Source organism: Erpetoichthys calabaricus, chromosome 10 (assembly GCF_900747795.2).
Source record: "Erpetoichthys calabaricus chromosome 10, fErpCal1.3, whole genome shotgun sequence".
NCBI classification, from domain to species: Eukaryota; Metazoa; Chordata; class Cladistia; order Polypteriformes; family Polypteridae; genus Erpetoichthys; species Erpetoichthys calabaricus.
Window position 1 is genome coordinate 161,647,765 of NC_041403.2, and position 21,734 is coordinate 161,669,498.

The window sequence follows — 21,734 nt, forward strand, 5'->3', positions numbered from 1 at the left end:
TTGTAACCGTCAAGTTACCAGCATTCAAAAAACATAATAACACAAATAAATTTTAACAATATCTGATTATGGAGAAGGGCCTGGCAGTACTACACTCTCTTAACCCATTCATGCACATCAACTGTGGTGGTTCCCTCTCCCATTCCATTTAGATATCTGCAGTCTGTGCTGTACATTTGTCTTTTTTATTAGAACATTAGCAAAATTTTAACAAGAACAGACCACTCAACCCAACAAAGACTGACACAACTTTACATCTAATTTCTCCAAAATAACATCAAGCTGAATTTTAAATGGCCCTAAACTCCAACTCTCTACTATTTGGCCACTTATTCCACATGTCTATGGTTCTCTGCATGTGACATTTATCCTTAAAAGACAAAAGAAAAACTGTATAAATATAGTAAATGTATATTTTAACAGCAAAAAGGAAAATAGTGCAATAAATGATTAAAAAATGAGTAAAACCTACAAGTGCAAGTGTATTTACACTTAAGTAGTGTTTAACTGCCAGCATCAATTAATTGAATCAATTTGTGTGAATATATATATATTAGACAAATGGTGGAAAGTACTTTTCTAAAATAAGCTTTGGTTCAAATAAGTACACTACAGAAGAAATTAAAACAATATGACAGGTTGTAATTATTAGAATCATTTTATTTCTTTAATGCCATTGTATTATGAGTGAATTATAATTATTGTGAATTTCCCATTGGGATTAATAAAGTATCTATCTATCTATCTATCTATCTATTATGGATAAATAAATTCTCTACATTTTTTATTATTTAAAAAAATATGTATTTTTAAAGGAATATTATTCATGTATGTAATTTTATGGTCAGTGAACAAACACCCTACAGAATTTAATTTTGTTCCCTGCTCTGCTCTCCAATAAATGAAAGTTATCGCAAATATACTAATAACCCAATTGTGCTTTACTCACTCAGAATATGGAACCAAATTAGGAAGCATTTTAAGATGGAAAATCTTTTATCAGTGGCACCACTGCAAGGGAACCACCTCTTTCAACCTTCGCAAGTATATCCAGTTTTTAATACCTGGAAAAGTTTTGGGATTAAAATGCTCAGAGATCTTTATATAGACAACATATTTACATCTTTTGAACAATTACGTTCAAAATTTAACCTCCCAGCTACACATTTCTTTTACTATCTTCAAATTAGAAATTTTGTTAAACAGAAATTGCCCGATTTCCCCCACCTTGCACCCTCCACAATGCTGGAAAAAATACTGCTCAATTCCGAGGAAACAAACACTATTTCCGCAATATATAAAATCTTATTAGAGTCCCTACCTTTCAAAGATCCAAGAGGACATTGGGAAGAAGATCTCTTAATCAATATATCAGAAAAGGAGTGGAAGGTAGCAAAGCAGAGAATTCACTCGAGTTCTATATGCGCAAAGCATAGAATTATTCAACTAAAAATTATATATCGAGCTCATCTGTCTCGCTTAAAACTGTCCAAAATGTTTCCAGGGCAAGATCCAACCTGCGAGCGCTGCAACCAAGCTCCTGCCTCACTGGGTCACATGTTCTGGGCCTGCACCAAACTAACATCATTTTGGACAAAAATGTTTAAGTGCCTCTCAGACAGCCTTAGTGTCACAATCCCTCCTAACCCATTAACAGCTGTGTTTGGTGTCCTTCCAGATGGACTTGAATTGGAGAAGGACAAACAAACGGTGATTGCATTCACTACACTCTTGGCACGCAGATTTATTTTGTTAAATTGGAAGAATCCTAATTCTCCTCTTATAAGTCAGTGGGAAACCGATGTTTTATATTATTTGAAATTGGAAAAAATCAAATTTTCAGTTAGAGGATCTGTACAAAATTTTTTCAAAACATGGCAGGATTTAATCAATATTATTTTAGAATAAGAGAAACAACTATTATTGCATTTAACTCCCTTCTCCATCTCTTATTTATATAGATATTTACTTCTCCCCTTCTTTTGTCTAATGTTGCCTTATTAAAAAGCTTAAAGAAATTTTCCTTTAGCTAAGCTCTCCTTCTCAGGGGTGGGGTTTGATTTGTTTTCAAATTTGTTGGGTTATAAATTGATCTGTTTGTATGGAATGATTACAATGAAAATTAATAAAATAAATATTTAAAAAAAAAAAAAAAAAAAAAAAAAAAAAGAATTTAATTTTGTTAATAAAAAAAATGACCAGATAACATCTGTGGTCTATAGTTCCATAATTAAACTACAAGAGTTAACACTTTAATAGAGAACACATGACTTCTTCATGTATGGTTACACAGAACCTATAAAAACTATATATATACACAGTATAAATATATAATAAATATAATAAAATAAATATAATATTTATAATAAAATTATTTTATTTATAATAAAAAATAAAAATATATATAATAAAAATAAAATATATATTATAATAAAAAAATAAAATATACTGTATATATACACACACATTATATATATCTATATACACACACATATAAATACATCTTGCTTATATATACACACATACATACTACTTACAAAAATATACACATATACATGAGACTAATATATACCCATACCATTAAATATGCACACACACAAAATCTTTTATATACAGGCCCAAATATTGATTTGATATACTTTTTTACTGTATATGTGCAGATCCAAATTCTACATATTATTATAAGCAAACAACAATCCCCAAACACACATAAGAAATTCGGCTTGGATATTTATATCAATTTTCAGGAAGAACCGTCACAACGGGCAGGCGCACCATGGCAGCACCTCACTTATTAATCTTTAATAGAAAAGTATTGGTGTAGTTTCTGCAATATTATCTATTAAATTCAATATAAATGAATTTACTTCCAAACACTAATATTTTTGCATACTATTTAATTACAAGGCTGTCTCTACGGTTAAAAAGAATGAAAAGCTTTTAACCAAACTTAATTAAAAGTATGAATTTATAAGTAGTCGTGAATGGATTTCATTAATTTAAAATGATCTGAGTTTATAAGCAACAAAGCATACAGTTTTGCTTTGGATTTATTAGATAATTTCATACTCTGTAAAAATTGAGCAATTTTAAATAGATATCATGCAAAATGTTTATTTACATGCTAACATTGTGATTTTTGAGTGTATATATCCACTGCAGCAATGAAGGAAATAAAAACAAAGTACTGTATGTATACATAAAACGCTCGTCTGAATTACTCTGCAGTCCCATACGCTACGCCGAGACCATTAGTAAAAGTGCTCTAAATCCCGTTCGGGCAGAAAGGGCATCCAGCGCTCAGTCGAAGCACATTTAGGTAACGTGAACTGGGAGTGATGCTAAACTCATGTTCACCTAGTGACGGACTGTCGTCCTGCCCAAGGTGTTGTTCCTGCTTTGCGCCCGATGCTTTCTTTGATCGGCTCAAGCTTCCCCACGATCCTGCTCTGGATAAGCAGCTTTAAAAAGTGACCATGCTTCTGATGCATTTGGTAATTTGTTACTGTCTATTCATTTTTTAACCAGCTGTTGGTACTGCTGGTCCCTCCTGCACAACCCAATTTGCCCTCTGCGATGCCGGGTACAGAACACCACATTACCCGAGGACGGATTGTTATCTCATTCGTAATGTTTACAACGTCGTCTGTGTTTAAAACAAATGTCACAAAGTAAGATGGAAGATCCCCTCCATTTGGTTGGACAAACTAATCAGATGTTTTGTGGAGACTAAAGTTTAAACGTTTTAAGTATTGCAAATTGCACAATCTCGGACTCCTACAAGGCGGGCAGACCAACCAGTACACAATTTTGGCTCTGGACACCGACGTCCATAAAACTGAGGCAACACCTTTGTGACGATCACTTAGCGGGAGTAACTGCTCAGAAATATTCTCATTGAACCGTACTTACCGTAAAGCACAACCGTTTATTTTGTCCTGTCTTTCTTCCGGAAACAGGAATCATAGATATTGACAAATACAAAGGCTAAAGTCTCCCAGATTGGCGGAAGTTAAGCAAGGACCCAGATTACACGCTATCTCCCCCGTGTGGCGGGAGGTTATTAAGGCCTTCATAATACAGAAGACTACAAAATTAAACCGATAAAATTAATTGTGAATAGTTATGCTTATTTGCTTTCATGAAAGCAATAAAATATAATTAGAACGTTTCTATCATGTCACATTTAAGTCCAAAATTGAAAATAAACTTAACTAAAATTTAACAAATTATTCATGTATACAGAATAGTTCCCAATCAGTTTAACATGAAATGATTTAGGAGGAGGTTGGGAGCATGCGCTGATAGCGCGTTGCCACACCCACAATACAACGAAAAACCTGGATTGGGACCCGAGTGCTGTGGGTGACACTTCAGGCTGAAATGACAAGGTGCAGAGGACAGAAAGATATGGAAGAAGATGATCCGCTGTGGTAACCCCTAACGGCAGCAGCCGAAAGAAGAAGAAGAAGAGTCTGCCATCATACTGACATCCCAAAGTCTCTGGTACTTTCTGTCCAAGTTGTTGATATCCTGACAGAATCTTTCACCGTGCTGCTCACTTATCGTTCCAAGATTCCCAAGGACACATTCCAAATGCGGATCCAAAAAGTGAACTATGAGACTCATGTTGCAATCTACGTGCTTAAAATGAACTAATATATTTTTCATAATTTCTATATAATTTGGATCTTTAAAAATATGGAAATTACATTTTTGAATGGTACCCAAGCCACTTGTTTCAGGTCATTCATTACATCATCAAATTCTGCATCAGAAATCCACTTCCTAATAGATATTTATGAAAGACACTACTGTATATGGCAGAAGGGTGGCACGGTGACGCAGTGGGTAGCGCTGCTGCCTTGCAATTAGGAGACCCAGGTTTGCTTCCCGGGTCCTCCCTGCATGGAGTTTGTATGTTCTCCCCGTGTCTGCGTGGGTTTCCACCGGGTGCTCCGGTTTCCTCCCACAGTCCAAAGACATGCAGGTTAGTCTGATTGGCGATTCTAAATTGTCCGTAGTGTGTGCCCTGCAGTGGGCTGGCGCCCTGCCCATGGTTTGTTTCCTGCCTTGCACCCTGTGTTGGCTGGGATTGGCTCCTGTGACCCTGTAGTTAGGATATAGCGGGTTGGATAATGGATGGATGGACTATAGGGCAGATAGATACAGTGGGTATAGAAAAGAATCACTCCTATTCAAAATATTCACATATTTTTTTGCTTTGCACACTGATATGAAGACGAACACAAAAAATATTTTCCAGCTGTATTTGCTCAATGCAACTTATAGCAGCAAAGTGAAAGATGTAACAGCAACAATTTGAAAGTCCCTAAAGTCCGACTTGGTAGCTTACTCCAAGTGTCTATGGCTCTCTGTGTAAAGAAAATCTTCCTAATGTTTGTGTGAAAGCCTTAACAAGTTTCCAACTGTGTCCCCGTGTTCTTGATGAACTCATTTTAATGTCATAGTCTTGAACCACTGCACTATCTATCTATCTAATTCCATTCATAATGTTAAACACTTGAACTGAAAAGGCTCAGGTCATTTCATCTTTCTTCATAATTCATCCACTGTAGCCATGGAATCCGCTGAGTCGCTCTTCTCTGGACTTGTTCTAGTGCTGCTATATCCTTTCTGTGGCCTGAAGACCAAAACTGCACACAGTGCTCCAGATGAGGCCTCACCAGTGAGTTTTGAAGCTTCAGCATAACCTCCTTGAACTTGTACTCTAAGCATCGTGCTGTATGTGGTTGTTGGCATGTTGGTAATGTCACTGCCCAGACGCTGGCACATTACGTCTTTCCCTGACCCGCAAAACGCAGAGGAAATGCACTTAAAAATGCCATGTGATCTTGTGCTCTCAGTTGCAGAGTGCAGCCAGATACACTTAAATGGGGGCGGGGTCTCAACATGTCAGGTGGGAGAGGCAGCTCTGTCAGCCAATGAGGTTCTGCAGCTTTGTGATTACATATGTATGAGGTTGATTAGCTTGCTGCACATATGGATATTTAAGGGGCGATGTTCGAGGCACACTCAATTAAGCATATTTACAAGGTGATTTATAAACTGCCAAATGCTTAAAATGTATGTACACCAGGTTTTATAAATCTGATTTGTTTTGTTGTATGCATGTTTTTTTTTTTTTTTTGCATGCACATATTTTCATGCTTGAATACACACAAAGTTTTATAAATGAGACCCCTGGTAAAGTAAGTATGTGAAATAATCTTTTTTTTTTTTTAACTACATATTTTCCACAAATGTAGATAAAAGCATCAGGACTGTTCACTCCTTTTGATGAAATAATTTGAATGAATTGCCACGTGTAACAAAAAAGAAATGCTTCTGCACTGATCATGTATGTACAAGAGCACTGATCAATAGTTAGGAGATGAATTCCCTGTTCCAGGGTAGTTCTGCCTGACCTGGAATTGCTTCCTGGAGGCAAAGGTTTAGTACCGGAAGTACTCCCAGGGTCGAGTTTAAAAAGAAGCCATCCACTTTGCCTGGGGAGTCAGAGTTGGGAAAGGAGAAGGTTAACACTCGCCTGGCAGGAGTGGAGGAGAAAGAAAAGAAAGAAAATGAAAGGAAAACTTGTTTATAGTGTTGTGCTAAATGGGAGGAAGAAATCTGTAAAGAAGTAAAATAAGTGCATTTGAATCTGGGGCTGCCTCTGGTCTAGCTGTATCGGGGCTCTGCTGTGCCCCCTACAGGTCACAACTATGAAACATATTATATGGCAGTGACAGTAATGTTCCCCTTTCACTACCTGTGTGGGTTTTCGTTTTGACAATCTCACTTGTTCGGCCATTCTAAACTGGTACGGTGTGTGCATCTCCCTTGTACCCAATGTTATTGGAATATGCTCTGGATCCCTGGGTCCCTTAACTGTATTCAGCGACTTGGAGAATGTTATGTTAAATGACAATTACGGTGATAAAGAAGAAAAAAACAATATTAATTTTAACAGCACTACGGGCATCACATGAAAACTTTTATTAATACCAAATGTTTTTTTATCATCTTGATTTTTTAAATTATGCTTGGACGTCAGGTACACCTTACTTATTTTAGAATACTTTCAATAGCTGACAGACTGGTTGCTTTAATGCTCTAATGCAGATTTAAATATAAAAAATAAGATAAACTGGATGAAGTTATGACTGTTGTATAGTTTTTTTAATACCAAGTAATCAGTTTATTAAAGCTAACACACAGCCTGCCCTGTGGATATTGAGTTTGCAGTGTTTGTGCATTTTAATTTTCAGTAAAGGTGCTCTTTAGTCATTTCAGATTTATTCCCCCACATATTCATGTAAGCAGTATAATGCACTTCACAGATAGATAGATAGATAGATAGATAGATAGATAGATAGATAGATAGATAGATAGATAACAACATTTATTTATATAGCACCTTTTCATGCAAACAATGTAGCTCAAAATGCTTTACATGATGAAGAAAGAGAAAAAAGACAAAATAAACAATTAAAATTAGGGAACACTAATCAACACAGAATAAAAGTAAGGTCTGATGGCCAGGGAGGACAGAAAAAACAAACAAACAAAAAAAAAAAAACAAACTCCAGAACAGTGTATTCAGAAAATATTCAGACCCCTTCACTTTCTGCACATTTTATTGTGTTGCAGATTTAATTTGAAATGGATACATTTGCCATTTTTTACTGGAAATGACAAATAATTAACCTGACTGCACAGTTTTATGACAGCCATTGTCATAACCGATGGGCTGAAAACATTCGCTCCAGCAGTATTTTATTTATACCCGTTTAAAACAGCTTTCTTACCGTTCATCACGATACTTAACTTATTGCCTACTTGCTATTAAACTTTCACAATAAAACTAACGATGAAACGCGCTTTACCACGATACTACCACATGTACGCTGAGCGGTCCAGATCAAACCACACCCCTTATTGGAATGGCGGCTTTCGATTGGTTGGGCTAGAACGCGGAAGAGAAGCGCGAGACTTTTCGCCGATACAGGGAGTGAGAAGGGACATACCAGACGACTGCAGTCAGCACTGAGTGAACTAGTACATGATTCTGTAAAGCACGTAGGAGCCATGTTTTTCGAAAAAGGTAAAAAAAAAATTTATGTTTTTAAACATCACCTGTCCTTATAAAAAGAACATCATCCATTAACAAGACTGAAATCAATTGCTCTTCCTGTTTAAGGATATAGTTCTGTTTGTTTCTCTTACATAACTGAATGTGATGTGTGATTGATTGATTGATAGATGGCGAGGTGGTGCCGGAGGGCACATTTTTTAAGAAAGCGGTTTTCAAACTACACGCTGGTTACTAAGTGGATTCTGCGATAAAGTGAGACAGGCGACTTTTTAGACTTTAGAGGTGACAGAGTGCTTTCTTTTCTCCGCCTTCTAAAGACTATCGGATCTTGTCATCAAGCGACTGTCGTAATACTGATGTGGTGTGGTACTGGTTTCTTAATTTATGAAAGCATGAATGTTTGACATGAATGTAAAATCGTGTCACCAGGAAATAAATGTACAATAATAAAGATCGGTTAATTCAAAGACTTAAATAAACGTCGTCTTTAAAAGATTCAAGATAGCTGTCCTTATTTGGGTGAGGAATGTGCCAGTCGCTGTCTGTGGCAAGTACGGTACACACACACACACACACACACACACAACTGAGCTGAGCTCGAACGTTAGTGTTATCAGAACTTTAGGAAGTCATGATTATTTAAATTGCATAATTCTTCCATAAACATTGCCAAGATACTTGGTACAGTCCATTTTTCGAAGACCGCTCATCCTCCATTCCTGGATTCTTGACGTTTACTCAAAGATGTCAAGAGCTGAGATCAGTCTGTGGCCACTGAGCTGTTATTTGCCTCGTCTGCCATATTTTTTTTAATGGTGAGTTCTTGTACCAATTCATTGTATTTGTGTCGTTTAAAGCACAACATTTAAATTCAGGGCTTTTTTTTTTTTTGTTGTTGTTGTTGTTCAGATCAGTTAGTGAGTTTATAGTTTGTTTCTGTCTGAATGTCAGGGTCAAGCTGCCAGTGGGAGTCTTTTATAAGAACTCAGTGTGTGTGTTCAACTTAACAAAATAGTTATTTATTTAGCACATTTTGTGTTCATGAGAATTAATTATGAATGCTTTGAAATTACTCAAGTATGTTTTGCCTTCTGCCTCATTGTAAGGCTCAGTTTTGCCCACAGCTGGCATACTCCTCTTGAACCCAGAGAAAATGAGGACACATTGCTTTTTGCAATCGCCATTCAGCCACTGGCAGTTCACTGTCGAAATGCTTGTGAGGTAAAAGGGATTATCAGAGAAGGACTTGAACAGAAAATTTCACAATATGCAGATGATATGGTACGGTATATATCAGATCCACAAAATACTGTGCCTGCAGTCCTAAAAGTGCTAACAGAATTTCAAGATTTCCTGTCTCAGAGTTAATTTGAATAAAAGTGTGCTCTTTCCAGTGAACTCTCCAGCACACAATATTAGATTGGACATCTACCCCTTTATCATTGCAGATCAGTTCAAATGTTCTTCTTCTTCTTTCGCTGCTCCCGTTAAGGGGTCGCCATAGTGGATCATCTTCTTCCATATCTTTCTCTCCTCTGCATCTTGTTCTGTTACACCCATCACCTGCATGTCCTCTCTCACCACATCCATAAACCTTCTCTTAGCCCTTCCTCTTTTTCTCTTGCTTGGCAGCTCTATCCTTAGCACCCTTCTCCCAATATTCTCAGCATCTCTCCTCTGCACATGTCCAAACCAACGCAATCTCACCTCTCTGACTTTGTCTCCCAACCATCCAACTTGAGCTGACCCTCTAATGTCCTCATTTTGTAATCCTGTCCATCAGCGTCACACCCAATGCAAATCTTAGCATCTTTAACTCTGCCACCTCCAGCTCTGTCTTCTGCTTTCTGGTCAGTGCCACCGTCTCCAACCCATATAACATAGCTGGTCTCACTACCGTCCTGTAGACCTTCCCTTTCACTCTTGCTGATATTCGTCTGTCACAAATCACTCCTGACACTCTTGTCCACCCATTCCACCCTGCCTGCACTCTCTTCTTCACCTCTCTTCCACAATCCCCATTACTCTGTACTGTTAATCTCAAGTATTTAAACTCAACCACCTTCTCCAACTCTACTCCTTGCATCGTCACCATTCCACTGACCTCCCTCTCATTTACATACATGTTCTCTGTCTTGTTCCTACTGACCTTCATTCCTGTCCTCTCTAGAGCATATCTCCACCTCTCTAGGGTCTCCTCAACCTGCTCCTTACTCTCTTTACAGATCACAATGTCATCAGCAAACATCACAGTCCACGAGGACTCCTGTCTAATCTCGTCTGTCAACCTGTCCATCACCATTGCAAATAAGAAGGGGCTCCACCTTGAATGTATCCATCACTCCTACCGCAGACCTCACCACAGTCACACTTCCCTTGTACGTATCCTATACAACTTTTGAGGCACCCTGTCATATTCTTTCTCCAGGTCCACAAAGACGCAATGCAACTCCTTCTGGCCTTCTCTATAATTCTCCATCAACACCCTCAGAGCAAACATTGCATCTGTGGTGCTCTTTCTTGGCATGAAACCATACTGCTGCTCACTAATCATCACCTCACTTCTTAACCGAGCTTCCACTACTCTTTCCCATAACTTCATGCTGTGTTTCATCAATTTTATCCCCCTGTAGTTACAACAGTCCTGCACATCCCCCTTATTCTTAAATATTGGCACCAGTACACTTCTTCTCCACTCCTCAGGCATCCTCTCACATTCCAAGATTCCATTAAACAATCTGGTTAAAAACTCCACTGCCATCTCTCCTAAACACCTCCATGCTTCCACAGGTATGCCCTCTGGACTAACGCCTTTTTCATTCTTCATCCTCTTCATAGCTGTCCTTACTTCCTCCTTGCTAATCTGTTGCACTTCCTGATCCAACCTCTTCTCTCTCTCATTTTCTTCATTCATCAGCCACTCAAAGTACTCTTTCCATCTGCTCAAAACACTCTCCTTGCTTGTGAGAACGTTTACATCTTTATCCTTTATCACCCTAACCTGTTGCACATCTTTCCCAGTTTGCTCCCTTTGTCTAGCCAGTCGGTACAGACAAAGGTCCTTTTCTCCCTCCTTAGTGTCCAACCTCTCATACAACTCATGATGCGCCTTTTCTTTAGCCTTCGCCACCTCTTTCTTCACCTTACACCTTATCTCCTTGTACTCTTGTTTACTTTCTGCATCTCTCTGACTATCCCACTTCTTCTTTGCCATCCTCTTCCTCTGTATACTCTCCTGTACTTCCCCATTCCACCACCAGGTTTCCTTTTCCTCCTTCCTCTGTCCAGATGTCACGCCAAGCACCATTCTTGCTGTCACCATTACTACATCTGCTGTAGTTGTGAATTTCCCCTTGGGATTAATAAAGTATCTATCTATCTATCTATCTATCTATCTATCTATCTATCTATCTATCTATCTATCTATCTATCTATCTATCTATCTATCTATCTATCTATCTATCTATCTATCTATCTATCATATAGTGCCTTTCCTATCTGCTTAAGAAAGGCTTTCTTCTCCCAAACTCACCCAGTATTGCTTACCCAACTTTCTTTACAATTCAGAATCACTATGTACACTGGGCACATTCTGTTTCAACCACTAAGTTACATTGCAATTAGAACTTCATGAAAATGTCCATATCTGGATGCTGTACACCTTTTAATATTAAAGAGTGGATTTCATGCTTCTCCAGAAACAAATTTAGTGAGCTTGTTCTAGAAAATGTCCTGCATTTTACATAGGCGGAACAGGTGATGGCTTGTAGTTCATTTAAGGGAATATACCGTATATACTCATGTTTAAGTTCTCCCGTGGATAAATCGGGGCTTGATTTTACCGTATAATTGCTGGTATTTTATAATGTCGGTCGTATAAGTCAAATGCAGAAAATTCACGCTATTGGTACAAGAGATTACGATATGCTAACGCCCACCTGAGAGAGTAACCATGGAGCACACAGCCTTTTTTTCTATGTATTGTGCCTACGTGACCACACAGTGCTACCCAAACCATTCCGAAGGGGCGTTTGCACTGTTTGTGTTTTTTGTATCTCAAACCCTCATACACCTTTATCGTAAGAGCATCCCTTATCTACGATGGAGCATTCGATCAGAGGAAAATATGAAGCTGGTTTTAAATTAAAAGTCGTTGAAGTGGCGAAAGAAATTGGTAACTGCACTGCTGCAGCAAAATTCAATGCGTCTGAGAAACTGGTGCGAGATTGGAGGAGGCAAGAAGATGTAAAAAAAAAAAAAAAAAATTTATTGTTGTATTTTTGAATGACTGTATATGTCGGGGTATGACTTTATGATCGATTTTTGGGTTTCAAGACTCGACTCCTCATATGCGAGTATATACGGTATCTGTAATATTGGAAACAAAGACCTCTCTCTACTGTGGCAGGATTCATTTTTCTTGATGATCATATATAAAATTTATATTTGTGTGTGTTTTTTTTGGTGATTCCTTTAAAATAAATAATCAGAAGGAGCTAAATTTATTCTTCAGTCCAGTTCATACATTGTCCCATCATTCAACATTCATCTGCACTTTATCTTTTCTTCTGGCTGCCATTCAGCCCCACTCTGTTATTCCACCGTTTAATCTTCTGTGCCTTTGTTCCCCATCTCTCATCTCTTTATCTTGTTTACGACACTTCAGGCACAAGTTGTTTGAAGGCACAATCTGATTCTATTGTTTTTTTTTCCTATTGTCTTTTTTTGTTGAAAACTTCTTTAACTTCTTTATCTCATATATATCTTATCCTACTTTTCTAATTTTTAAACAAGATTTGTTTAGCTTGGCCACACTGACAACCCTTTTGTTAGCTAAAACAGCCCTTGATCATGGGAAAGGCGCTATATAAATAAAATGTATTATTATTTATTTATTTATTTTTGGTGTTTTCCAAATGTGACGCCAATGTTAAAGGTTCTTCAACATACTGTTTACTCAGGGCCTAATCATACCATGGCTTGTCATTCATCCTGTCATCACATTCAGGAAGCCCTCGCCTTAACAAAAGTGGAGATCAACCCTTGACAGGACACCAGTGCATCGCAGAACACACTCAAACATACACCTGTACCTGCTTATGCAGGGCAAAGTTAACAGTTTGGATATGAAAAGGAAAGTGGAGTGCATGGAGGAACACCCTCACCAATTACACAAACTGCACAGAATGTGCTTGGGGCCAAGATTTGAACCCAAGATTCTGGAGCTTTGAGGCAGCTAATGTCTGAATGTAAACTTCCACTACAGAATATTTTTTTCAAAGAATTTCTCAAAATGACTTTTTGGGGCAAATCTTCTTGCACAAAGAAAGTCTGGAATAGTCTAGAATTTATTCTTAGTAGAAAGGATATGTTGCTCATTGTTTTACCTGATGTTTTTTTATTTTCAAACGGTTAGGGTTAGGGTTAGGTGTGCCTCTTACTTTTAGTGATACATCATATGCTGTGCTCACCTGCTATCATATATGTGGTATATACAGTGTATGGAGTTTCCAAGTTGGACATTTCTTGTGAGCACCCTAAAAACTCCGAGCTCCAAGTCGGGCAATTCATAAGACACAAAGCTACCCAAGATCTCTGAGTTGTGATGTAAGTTGTGACCTTTTACCTTACTTAATGGTGTAAAATTAAAAAATATAACCTTGCTCTACCAGAAGTGCCATTTTTTGTTTGAACTTCATTTGGAGTGAAGTGATGCACATTTAATACATTATGTTTTCTCTTTATTTCACTGTAACATAACAGCTTATCTTTAATTGCTTTTTTCTCTGCACGCCAAGTAACAAATCAACAGCAACTCGCGTTACTCCAAAAAATCTGACTGGAAATCCCCGTGAAGACATTGAAGTGGGAGAGGGTGAAATGTCACAAATAGAAACTCCAAATAGTCCAGTGACAGGTGAATGCAGCAAAACACACTAGCAGGAATTCTGCAGACAAAACGTGAGATGTGCCTTATAGTGTCCTGATAAGAAGAGTAATATAGTGCTGATATTTTGAACAAAGACTTGATAACTACATTCTGTGAAGCAATTGTCAGATTTTCACTGCACTATCAGGATTTTTAGCACCACACATTTTAGCACATACACATAAATGGGATAAAATGACTAACCGGGTTAAGGCAGAAACCTGGTTTCTTAAAAGTCCACCTTTAAATGTGCAAGTAGCGTTTTGGAAATTTCCTTTTGTCAAAATAGTTCAACATTATTTAATTGAGCAAAAAAAAAAATGTAAACGTCATCATCAGCCACAGTGACTCCTAAAACACCTATCTAAAACAATCCTGGGTTTTTTTTTACTTCTCCAGTGCTTTTAACACAATCAGACCATCACTGCTGGGGAATAAGCTCACGGAAATGCAGGTGGACGCCCCATTGGTAGCCTGGATTACAGACTATCTAACCAATCGACCACAGCATGTCCGGCTGAAGAGCTGCTGCTCTGATAGCATCCTGAGCAGCACGGGGGCGCTGCAGGGAACTGTCCTATCACCCTTCCTCTTCACCCTCTACACGTCTGACTTCAGGTACAGGTCTCAGTCATGTCACCTGCAGAAATTCTCTGATGACTCTGCCATTGTGGCCTGTATCAGGGATGGACAGGAGGATGAATACAGGAAGGTGGTGAACAGCTTTGTGGAGTGGTGTGAGCTAAACCATTTACAAAGACAAAGGAACTGGTTGTGAACTTTAGGAAGCAGGCTCCTTTTCCCACCCCTGTCACCATCAGAGGAACGGATGTTGAGGTGGTTGAGGACTACAGGTACCTGGGGGTACACATTGACAGTAAACTGGACTGGTCCAAGAACACCAACACGGTTTTCAAGAAAGGGCAGAGCCGGCTTTACCTACTGAGGAGGCTCAGGTCTTTCAATGTCTGTAGGAAAATGCTGACTATGTTCTATCATTCTGTGGTAGAGAGCGTGGTGTTTTTTGCAGCTGTGTGCTGGGGCAGTGGGGTGAAGGCAGCTGATGCCAACAGGCTGAACAAGCTGATTAAAAAGGCTGGTTCTGTCCTGGGTGTCAGACTGGAGAACCTGGTGGAGGTGTCTGAGAGGAGAATGCTGAAAAAGCTTCTCGGTATCATGGACAACCCCTCTCACCCCATGCACGCCTCCTTGATGGGTCATCAGAGCACACACAGCAAAAGACTCATTGCCTCCAAATGCAGAACCAAACGCCACAGGAAATCCTTTCTACCTGTGGCAATAAGACTGTATAACTCTTCCTCATTCTGTAGGTGATCTTTTTCAGAATTTTTGTCATTAGGTCTCATTCGTTTTTTATTTACTCATCTGTATGTTACTGAATGTTTGTTTCATCCCATCATCACATGCTGCTATCTCATTTATTCACGGCACAAACACTAAGTCACTTTTCATAACCACTTGCACTAATAATCTGTAGTTTTATTATATCTGTTATTGTTTTAGTTATAGTTGTTTGTTGCTTTGCACAAATTAGTTATATAGTTATAATACAAACTATTAGTTATAGTTATTTATTACTTTGTTTAGAGTTATCTATCTATCTATCTATCTATCTATCTATCTATCTATCTATCTATCTATCTATCTATCTATCTATCTATCTATCTATCTATCTATCTATCTATCTATCTATCTATCTATCTATCTATCTATCTATCTATCTATCTAATTTTGTTATATGTTTTTAAAATATGTTTTATCCTTCATGTGCTGTGAAGTGAGTAACCTTCATCCCCCTTTATTACATCCTCAACCTGGTAAGAACACCGGTTGCTGCGTCTCCATGTCACACCGTTTCAACATATCTACAGCCAATAGCTGGATTAAAAATCAACTGACATGTTATTAATATGTTTCTGTTACCGGTTTGCACATGGCACAGTCTTCTGCTTGGCAGTGTGATTGAGCTCTGCAGAGGAGTGTTACACAACAAACCACCACAGGATCACAAATTGGGACCCAAGTGCTACCTCAGCACCACACTGGTTAGAATGGAATGAGGTTTTTTTTTTTTTTTTAACAGTGGCTGGAGTGCCAATCCTGAAATCAACCCCTGAGGTTTACCTGCAGTTTGGAGGACCTGCTTGTAGGGTTGGATGTTAGGTTAATGCCATACTCAGGACGACGCAGTTGCAGGTTAACAGCCTTGCTCAAGAGGCCAATGGGGTTGAAACATTTCTGGCATTTGTAGGATTTGAACTGGCAACTTTCCGATTGCCAACACAGATCCCAAGCCTCAGAGCCACCACTCCGCCCAGTACTGCTGCAATAGCAATGCAGGTATTTTTTACTTTAGGTTACACTTTATTTTAAAACCTAATTCGACTACTTAACGCATGTTACTTTTTACACATCACTCTGCTGCTCTCAAGATTGTGCTGCTGAGCTTAGCACTGCACATTTAGCTCATCAACATAAATGTAGCAATTTCTGAAACACTGTGACAGATTATTTCAACCTGTAGAAGGTATAATGCATTTGCTTTAGGAAATTTATCTTGTGGAAACTTCTACCAAGCTAACACATGCACAGGCTAATGGAGTGCAACAGACATGTGCAGGCTACAAAATGTATCCACAGTATTAATACAGTCTAAATACTGCATATCTAATGACATTTACCTGTGAAATGTCATTTTTGTTATTTTTGTTTTTTGTTATGTTTTGCAGCATGGTTGATAGACTTAGGTTTGAATCCCAACCCAGAAAATGCTTGGAGTGTGAATGTTTTTCACAGAGGTGTCCTTTGCCCACTGTGCCTTTTTACACATCACATAGACAGGCATTGTAGTTTAACTTCTAACTCTAACCAGATTCCTTGTGAATGAAAGCAGATGAGGTTTTCTGTCTTTGGGATAATCTTTGGTGGGTTTAGAAATGGATAAAGAGCAGGGTCGTCTTAGCAGCATTATAGGCCCCCCAGCAAAGCAGTGCACTGGGGCCCCTACTTACACAACCACTCAGCAAGTCACAACATACATAGATTAGTGTGGGGTCCCTGCAGTATGTACGTGGGGCCTCTGGGCAACTGCCCAGCGTGCCCATGCATTAAGACAGCCCTGATAAAGGGATGATTGGTAACACTGTGTAAATACAGTAATCCCTCCTCCATCGCGGGGGTTGCGTTCCAGAGCCACCCGCGAAATAAGAAAATCCACGAAGTAGAAACCATATGTTTATATGGTTATTTTTATATTGTCATGCTTGGGTCACAGATTTGCGCAGAAACACAGGAGGTTGTAGAGAGACAGGAACGTTATTCAAACACTGCAAACAAACATTTGTCTCTTTTTCAAAAGTTTAAACTGTGCTCCATGACAAGACAGAGATGACAGTTCAGTCTCACAATTAAAAGAATGCAAACATATCTTCCTCTTCAAAGGAGTGCGTGTCAGGAGCAGATAATGTCAGAGAGATAGAGAAAAGCAAACAAATAAATAGGGCTGTTTGGCTTTTAAGTATGTGAAGCACCGTGGCACAAAGCTGTTGAAGGCGGCAGCTCACACCCCCTCCGTCAGGAGCAGAGAAAGAGAGAGAGAGAGAGACAGAGAAAAACAAACAATCGGAAAATCAATACGTGCCCTTCATGCTTTTAAGTATGCGAAGCACCGTGCAGCATGTCACTTCACAAAGCAGCTGCACAGAAGGTAGCAATGTGAAGATAATCTTTCAGCATTTTTAGACGGGCGTTCGTATCGTCTAGGTGTGCAAACAGCCCCCCTGCTCAATCCCCCTACGTCAGGATCAGAGAAAGTCAGCACAAGAGAGAGAGAAAAGTAAGTTGGGTAGCTTCTCAGCCATCTGCCAATAGCATCCCTTGTATGAAATCAACTGGGCAAACCAACTGAGGAAGCATGTACAAGAAATGAAAAGACCCATTGTCCGCAGAAATCCGCGAACCAGCAAAAAATCCGCGATATATATTTAAATATGCTTACATATAAAATCCGCGATGGAGTGAAGCCGCGAAAGGCGAAGCGCGATACAGCGAGGGATTACTGTACTGCAAACAGGCAGCTCTTACTCCTTCTTCATAACACTTCTAACACATCAGTAGACGGGTTATTCATCTTTGTGCAGTGTGGCATATTGACATGTGGTAAAATGACTTGCTAATATGAATGATTCGCAGGTCTAGTTATACTAAATATGTAATATCAAGAGACCCACGTTTCAGTTAAGCCACCTCAGACCACTCCAAAGTGACGTTTTATTAGTAGGTCACATTGCAGAGATGAATGAACACTTTGCTGATGCTTTGTAGGTGTTATGAAGACCCAAAGTAGTGTATGTTAAAGTCTTGTTACATAATAGTAAATGAGTAATAGATGCATTTTTGCACTACCTGAACTAAAGTGGTGCCGGATGTTTATATATTAGATGAGACAGTTTCATTTGGATAGTGCCAATAGACATCCATTAACTACTTTAGCCACAAAGAGGCGCCTGTGACCTGGTTATCAGTTCAGCTTTAGAAAGCCTTCACCCCATGTGTGTGTGCGTGTGCGTGTGCGTGTGCGTGTGCGTGTGCGTGTGCGTGTGCGTGTGTGTGTGTGTGTGTGTGTGTGTGTGTGTGTATGTGTATGAAGGAGATTTAAAACAGCTTCTCTGTTTTTGAGGGCTTAACCTTACATTTTTTCAGGTGAATCTGTTAATCTCTAGGCTTAAGTTCAGGTAGACTTTATTATCCCAGAGGGAAATATCTGTGCAGGAGGAATGTGCAAACGTAAAATGGCCCCAAAGAAAGAAAAAGCAGGCCAAGAGACAGAAGTTTATATCAATTTTTTTTCTATTAGGAAAACACAGGTAAGAATCCTACAGGTAATAATGTTTAATGTTAAAAATATACTGTAATAATTTAGAGGTCTCCTTGAGCCACTAGAACTTAAAATGAATATATCACTGGGAATAAAAGAGTTTTTAAATGTCACATTTTTGATTTCTGATGGCCTAAGAGAAGGTTTACAAATGTGGTGAGAGAGGACATGCAGGTGATGGTTAAGTAAGTAAGTGAGTAAGATGCAGAGAACAGGAAGATATGGAAAAGGATGATCCACTGTGGCAACCCCTAACGGGAGCAGCCAAAAGAAGAAGATGGCAGCAATTGCATCTTGGGAAACTGAGGAAGGCTACTGTTTAACAGAATTAAGCTGGCATTTTTTTAACAGGCTTGTTCTCTGTTTATAGGCAATGGTGTCTAACTACTGTAAAGCAAACTGATGATGATCATTGCCGACTCCCAACCTACAAGGAACAGTATGGGGCAGTGGAAAAAGCGATTTTTAATTGAATAATCAATTGTTTTTGTTTATCTTGTAGATAGATAGATAGATAAATAGATACTTTATTAATCCAAAGGGGAAATTCATTGTACCATACATTGCCCAATTCATAATAATAATTCGTTATAGATATATTTTGCTTTTCTCACTACTCAAAGCTCTTTACATAGTGAGGGACAGACGCTACTAGATAAGTTCATGTAAACATCAGAGAAGTCTGTACACATACAGGACGATTCTGGTATTCCTCCCTGATAATTTTCATGCCAAAAACCTGAATGTGCCCTATAGTAGACTTACCCCTCGCTCCCCATAAACCTAAGTGGAATTAAGTCAGTTCAGGAAATGGATGAATGGATAGATAAATTTACTATACATAACAGTTATAACACCAATGTAAGTGTATTTTCATGGCAACTCGGGGGCTAAAATTGGAACGTGGAAGCCAACATTGCCTGGGAGTGCTTTTGACTTTTGTACTTCTTGCTAAATATCTCCTGTGTCCTCTTTTGTTTCACAGATCTGCACTGAAGACTTCCTCCCAAAGAAACGTCCTGCAAGAGCCTGATACTGTCTTTTTCACCTGAACGTCATATCAGAAAGATTTCAAATGGCTGGACCTTGAGCTACCTTTGGAAACTTGAGGACAGAAGAACTTCATGGCGCTACAACTGAAAGCCTTTCTACGGCACCACTGCCGTCGTTCAAGTCCCCTGCTTCACATCCTGGGCTTGTCTTCTCTTACTTTTTTAGTGATCTTTCCATTGTTATGTCATAGACTTTTGTACTCATACTATTTCTTTAAGTTTCTTTATTTGAAATCTATGAGTCATGAAGCATTGCAGGCCAGCTTAGCAAGAGGACAGACGGCCCTGCATTACTGGCAGTCCTTTAATGGAACCCCACAACTTCTGCCAGTGGAGCCAGCCAGTCCCCAGATCCTGGTAACCATTGTAACAGCTGCACGACCCACAGATGGCATTCAGTATCACTATGTGCTGCAGGTGGCAGAGCTGCTTGATCATGCCTTAATGGAGTGTGGCGGGTGTGCGGAGGTACTTTTGTGCAATGTGGAAGAGGAGCCAGAGAAAAACGAGGATGTATCGTTGCTTATAAAACGCTTCCCCGTGGTCGAGCGATTCAAGGATCTCGAACGGCAGGCCTCAACAGCATTAAACATTTTTGAGAAGGAGAAACAGGACTACGTCTACTGCCTAAAGCAAAGCTTGGAAATCTTCAATCCCCAAAACGTGCTGCTCTTGGAGGATGACGCCGCCCCAATGCAGAACTTCTTTCCGGTGGTCCAAAATCTAATCTCGCGGAGCTTTTACTCCAACACGCTTTACGTGAAGCTCTTTCATCCAGAACGGCTACACCGCTACTGGAATCCCGAACCTTACAGGATACTCGAGTGGGTGGGCCTAGGCATGACCGGGGCTTCGGTTTTATGTGCACTGTATAAAAGACTGATAGGATTTTCACCCAAGATGTTGCCTTTCCTCTTTTTATTTTTTATGCTGTACACGATGGCGGCTGCTGAGCTTTTTGGGAGACACTACTTGCTGGAACTGCGCAGGCTGTCCCCTCAGCTCTACGCGGTGTCCCCTGCGACCGAGTGCTGCACCCCTGCCATGCTGTTTCCACACTTTTCTGCGAGGCGTGTCATGCACTATCTCAATGAACTGACATGCAAGCCAGGCTTTGCTAAAGATATCGCCCTGTATGACAGCCTCCAAAAAAACCAAAGCGAACGAGCTCACAGTGTAGAGCCCAACCTCGTCTGGCATATCGGAGCCTATTCATCGGTAAGGGCCACCCGCTCACAGCCCAGACTTCTGTAACCCCCCCTGCGGAACCCGTCTTGTTCCTTGAATGCAAGTAAGGAGTTGTGCTCAGATTATTAGGAAGCTCCTTTGAACATCACTACCTCACCAAGTGGCCAAGACTTGAGGGATCCCAATGTGTGGCTTTCCAACCCGCTGACTTTAAGGGGGGAGCACCATCAGTGCCTGTTGTTTCCTAAAAATTTCAAAGCAAATTCTGTAAAGCTGCAGGATGACATGTAATATGATTTTTAGCTCATTGATTGCTTCATCTGCCATATTATTAAAAAAATGATTGCCTTAATATTTTATAAATCTCAGTAAGCTTTGCTTGTCCTTTTAAAAAGCATTGTGAAATGAAGTGTCTGCATCCGAATGCAAACGTGACAAAAGTTGACTCAATGATTGCCTCGGGTTCAGAGTTCAACTGATTAGCTGGTTCTGTTTGCATTGAGTCCCTTAGGCATCTCTGCAATAAAATCAGCAGCCTTAGGTTAGCTATTAGATCACCCAAACATCTGA

General features: G+C 39.4%; 2 protein-coding genes across 3 annotated transcripts in view; one reads left to right on the plus strand and one right to left on the minus strand.

The window, feature by feature from the left end:
* The window catches only part of rnf20 (ring finger protein 20, E3 ubiquitin protein ligase), a 42,902-nt gene extending 38,913 nt beyond the window's left edge, over window positions 1–3,989 (minus strand). Inside the window, exon 1 of the mRNA XM_028812306.2 lies at window positions 3,913–3,989. The gene's annotated coding sequence lies outside the window, so the exon portion shown is untranslated. The remainder of the gene's footprint in view (window positions 1–3,912) is intronic.
* Window positions 3,990–8,004: 4,015 nt separating this feature from the next.
* On the plus strand, window positions 8,005–21,508 carry pgap4 (post-GPI attachment to proteins GalNAc transferase 4). Of its 2 annotated transcripts, none has more exons than XM_028812309.2 (2): window positions 8,005–8,107; window positions 19,910–21,508. In XM_028812309.2, the coding sequence occupies exon 2, from the start codon at window positions 20,049–20,051 to the stop codon at window positions 21,228–21,230; it is 1,182 nt and encodes a 393-aa protein (XP_028668142.1). In that variant the 5' UTR covers window positions 8,005–8,107; window positions 19,910–20,048; the 3' UTR covers window positions 21,231–21,508. The 2 variants fall into 2 exon arrangements, with proteins under 2 accessions (XP_028668142.1, XP_028668144.1); XM_028812311.2 differs by lacking the exon at window positions 8,005–8,107 and adding an exon at window positions 13,833–14,015.
* The last annotated feature ends 226 nt before the right edge of the window (window positions 21,509–21,734 follow it).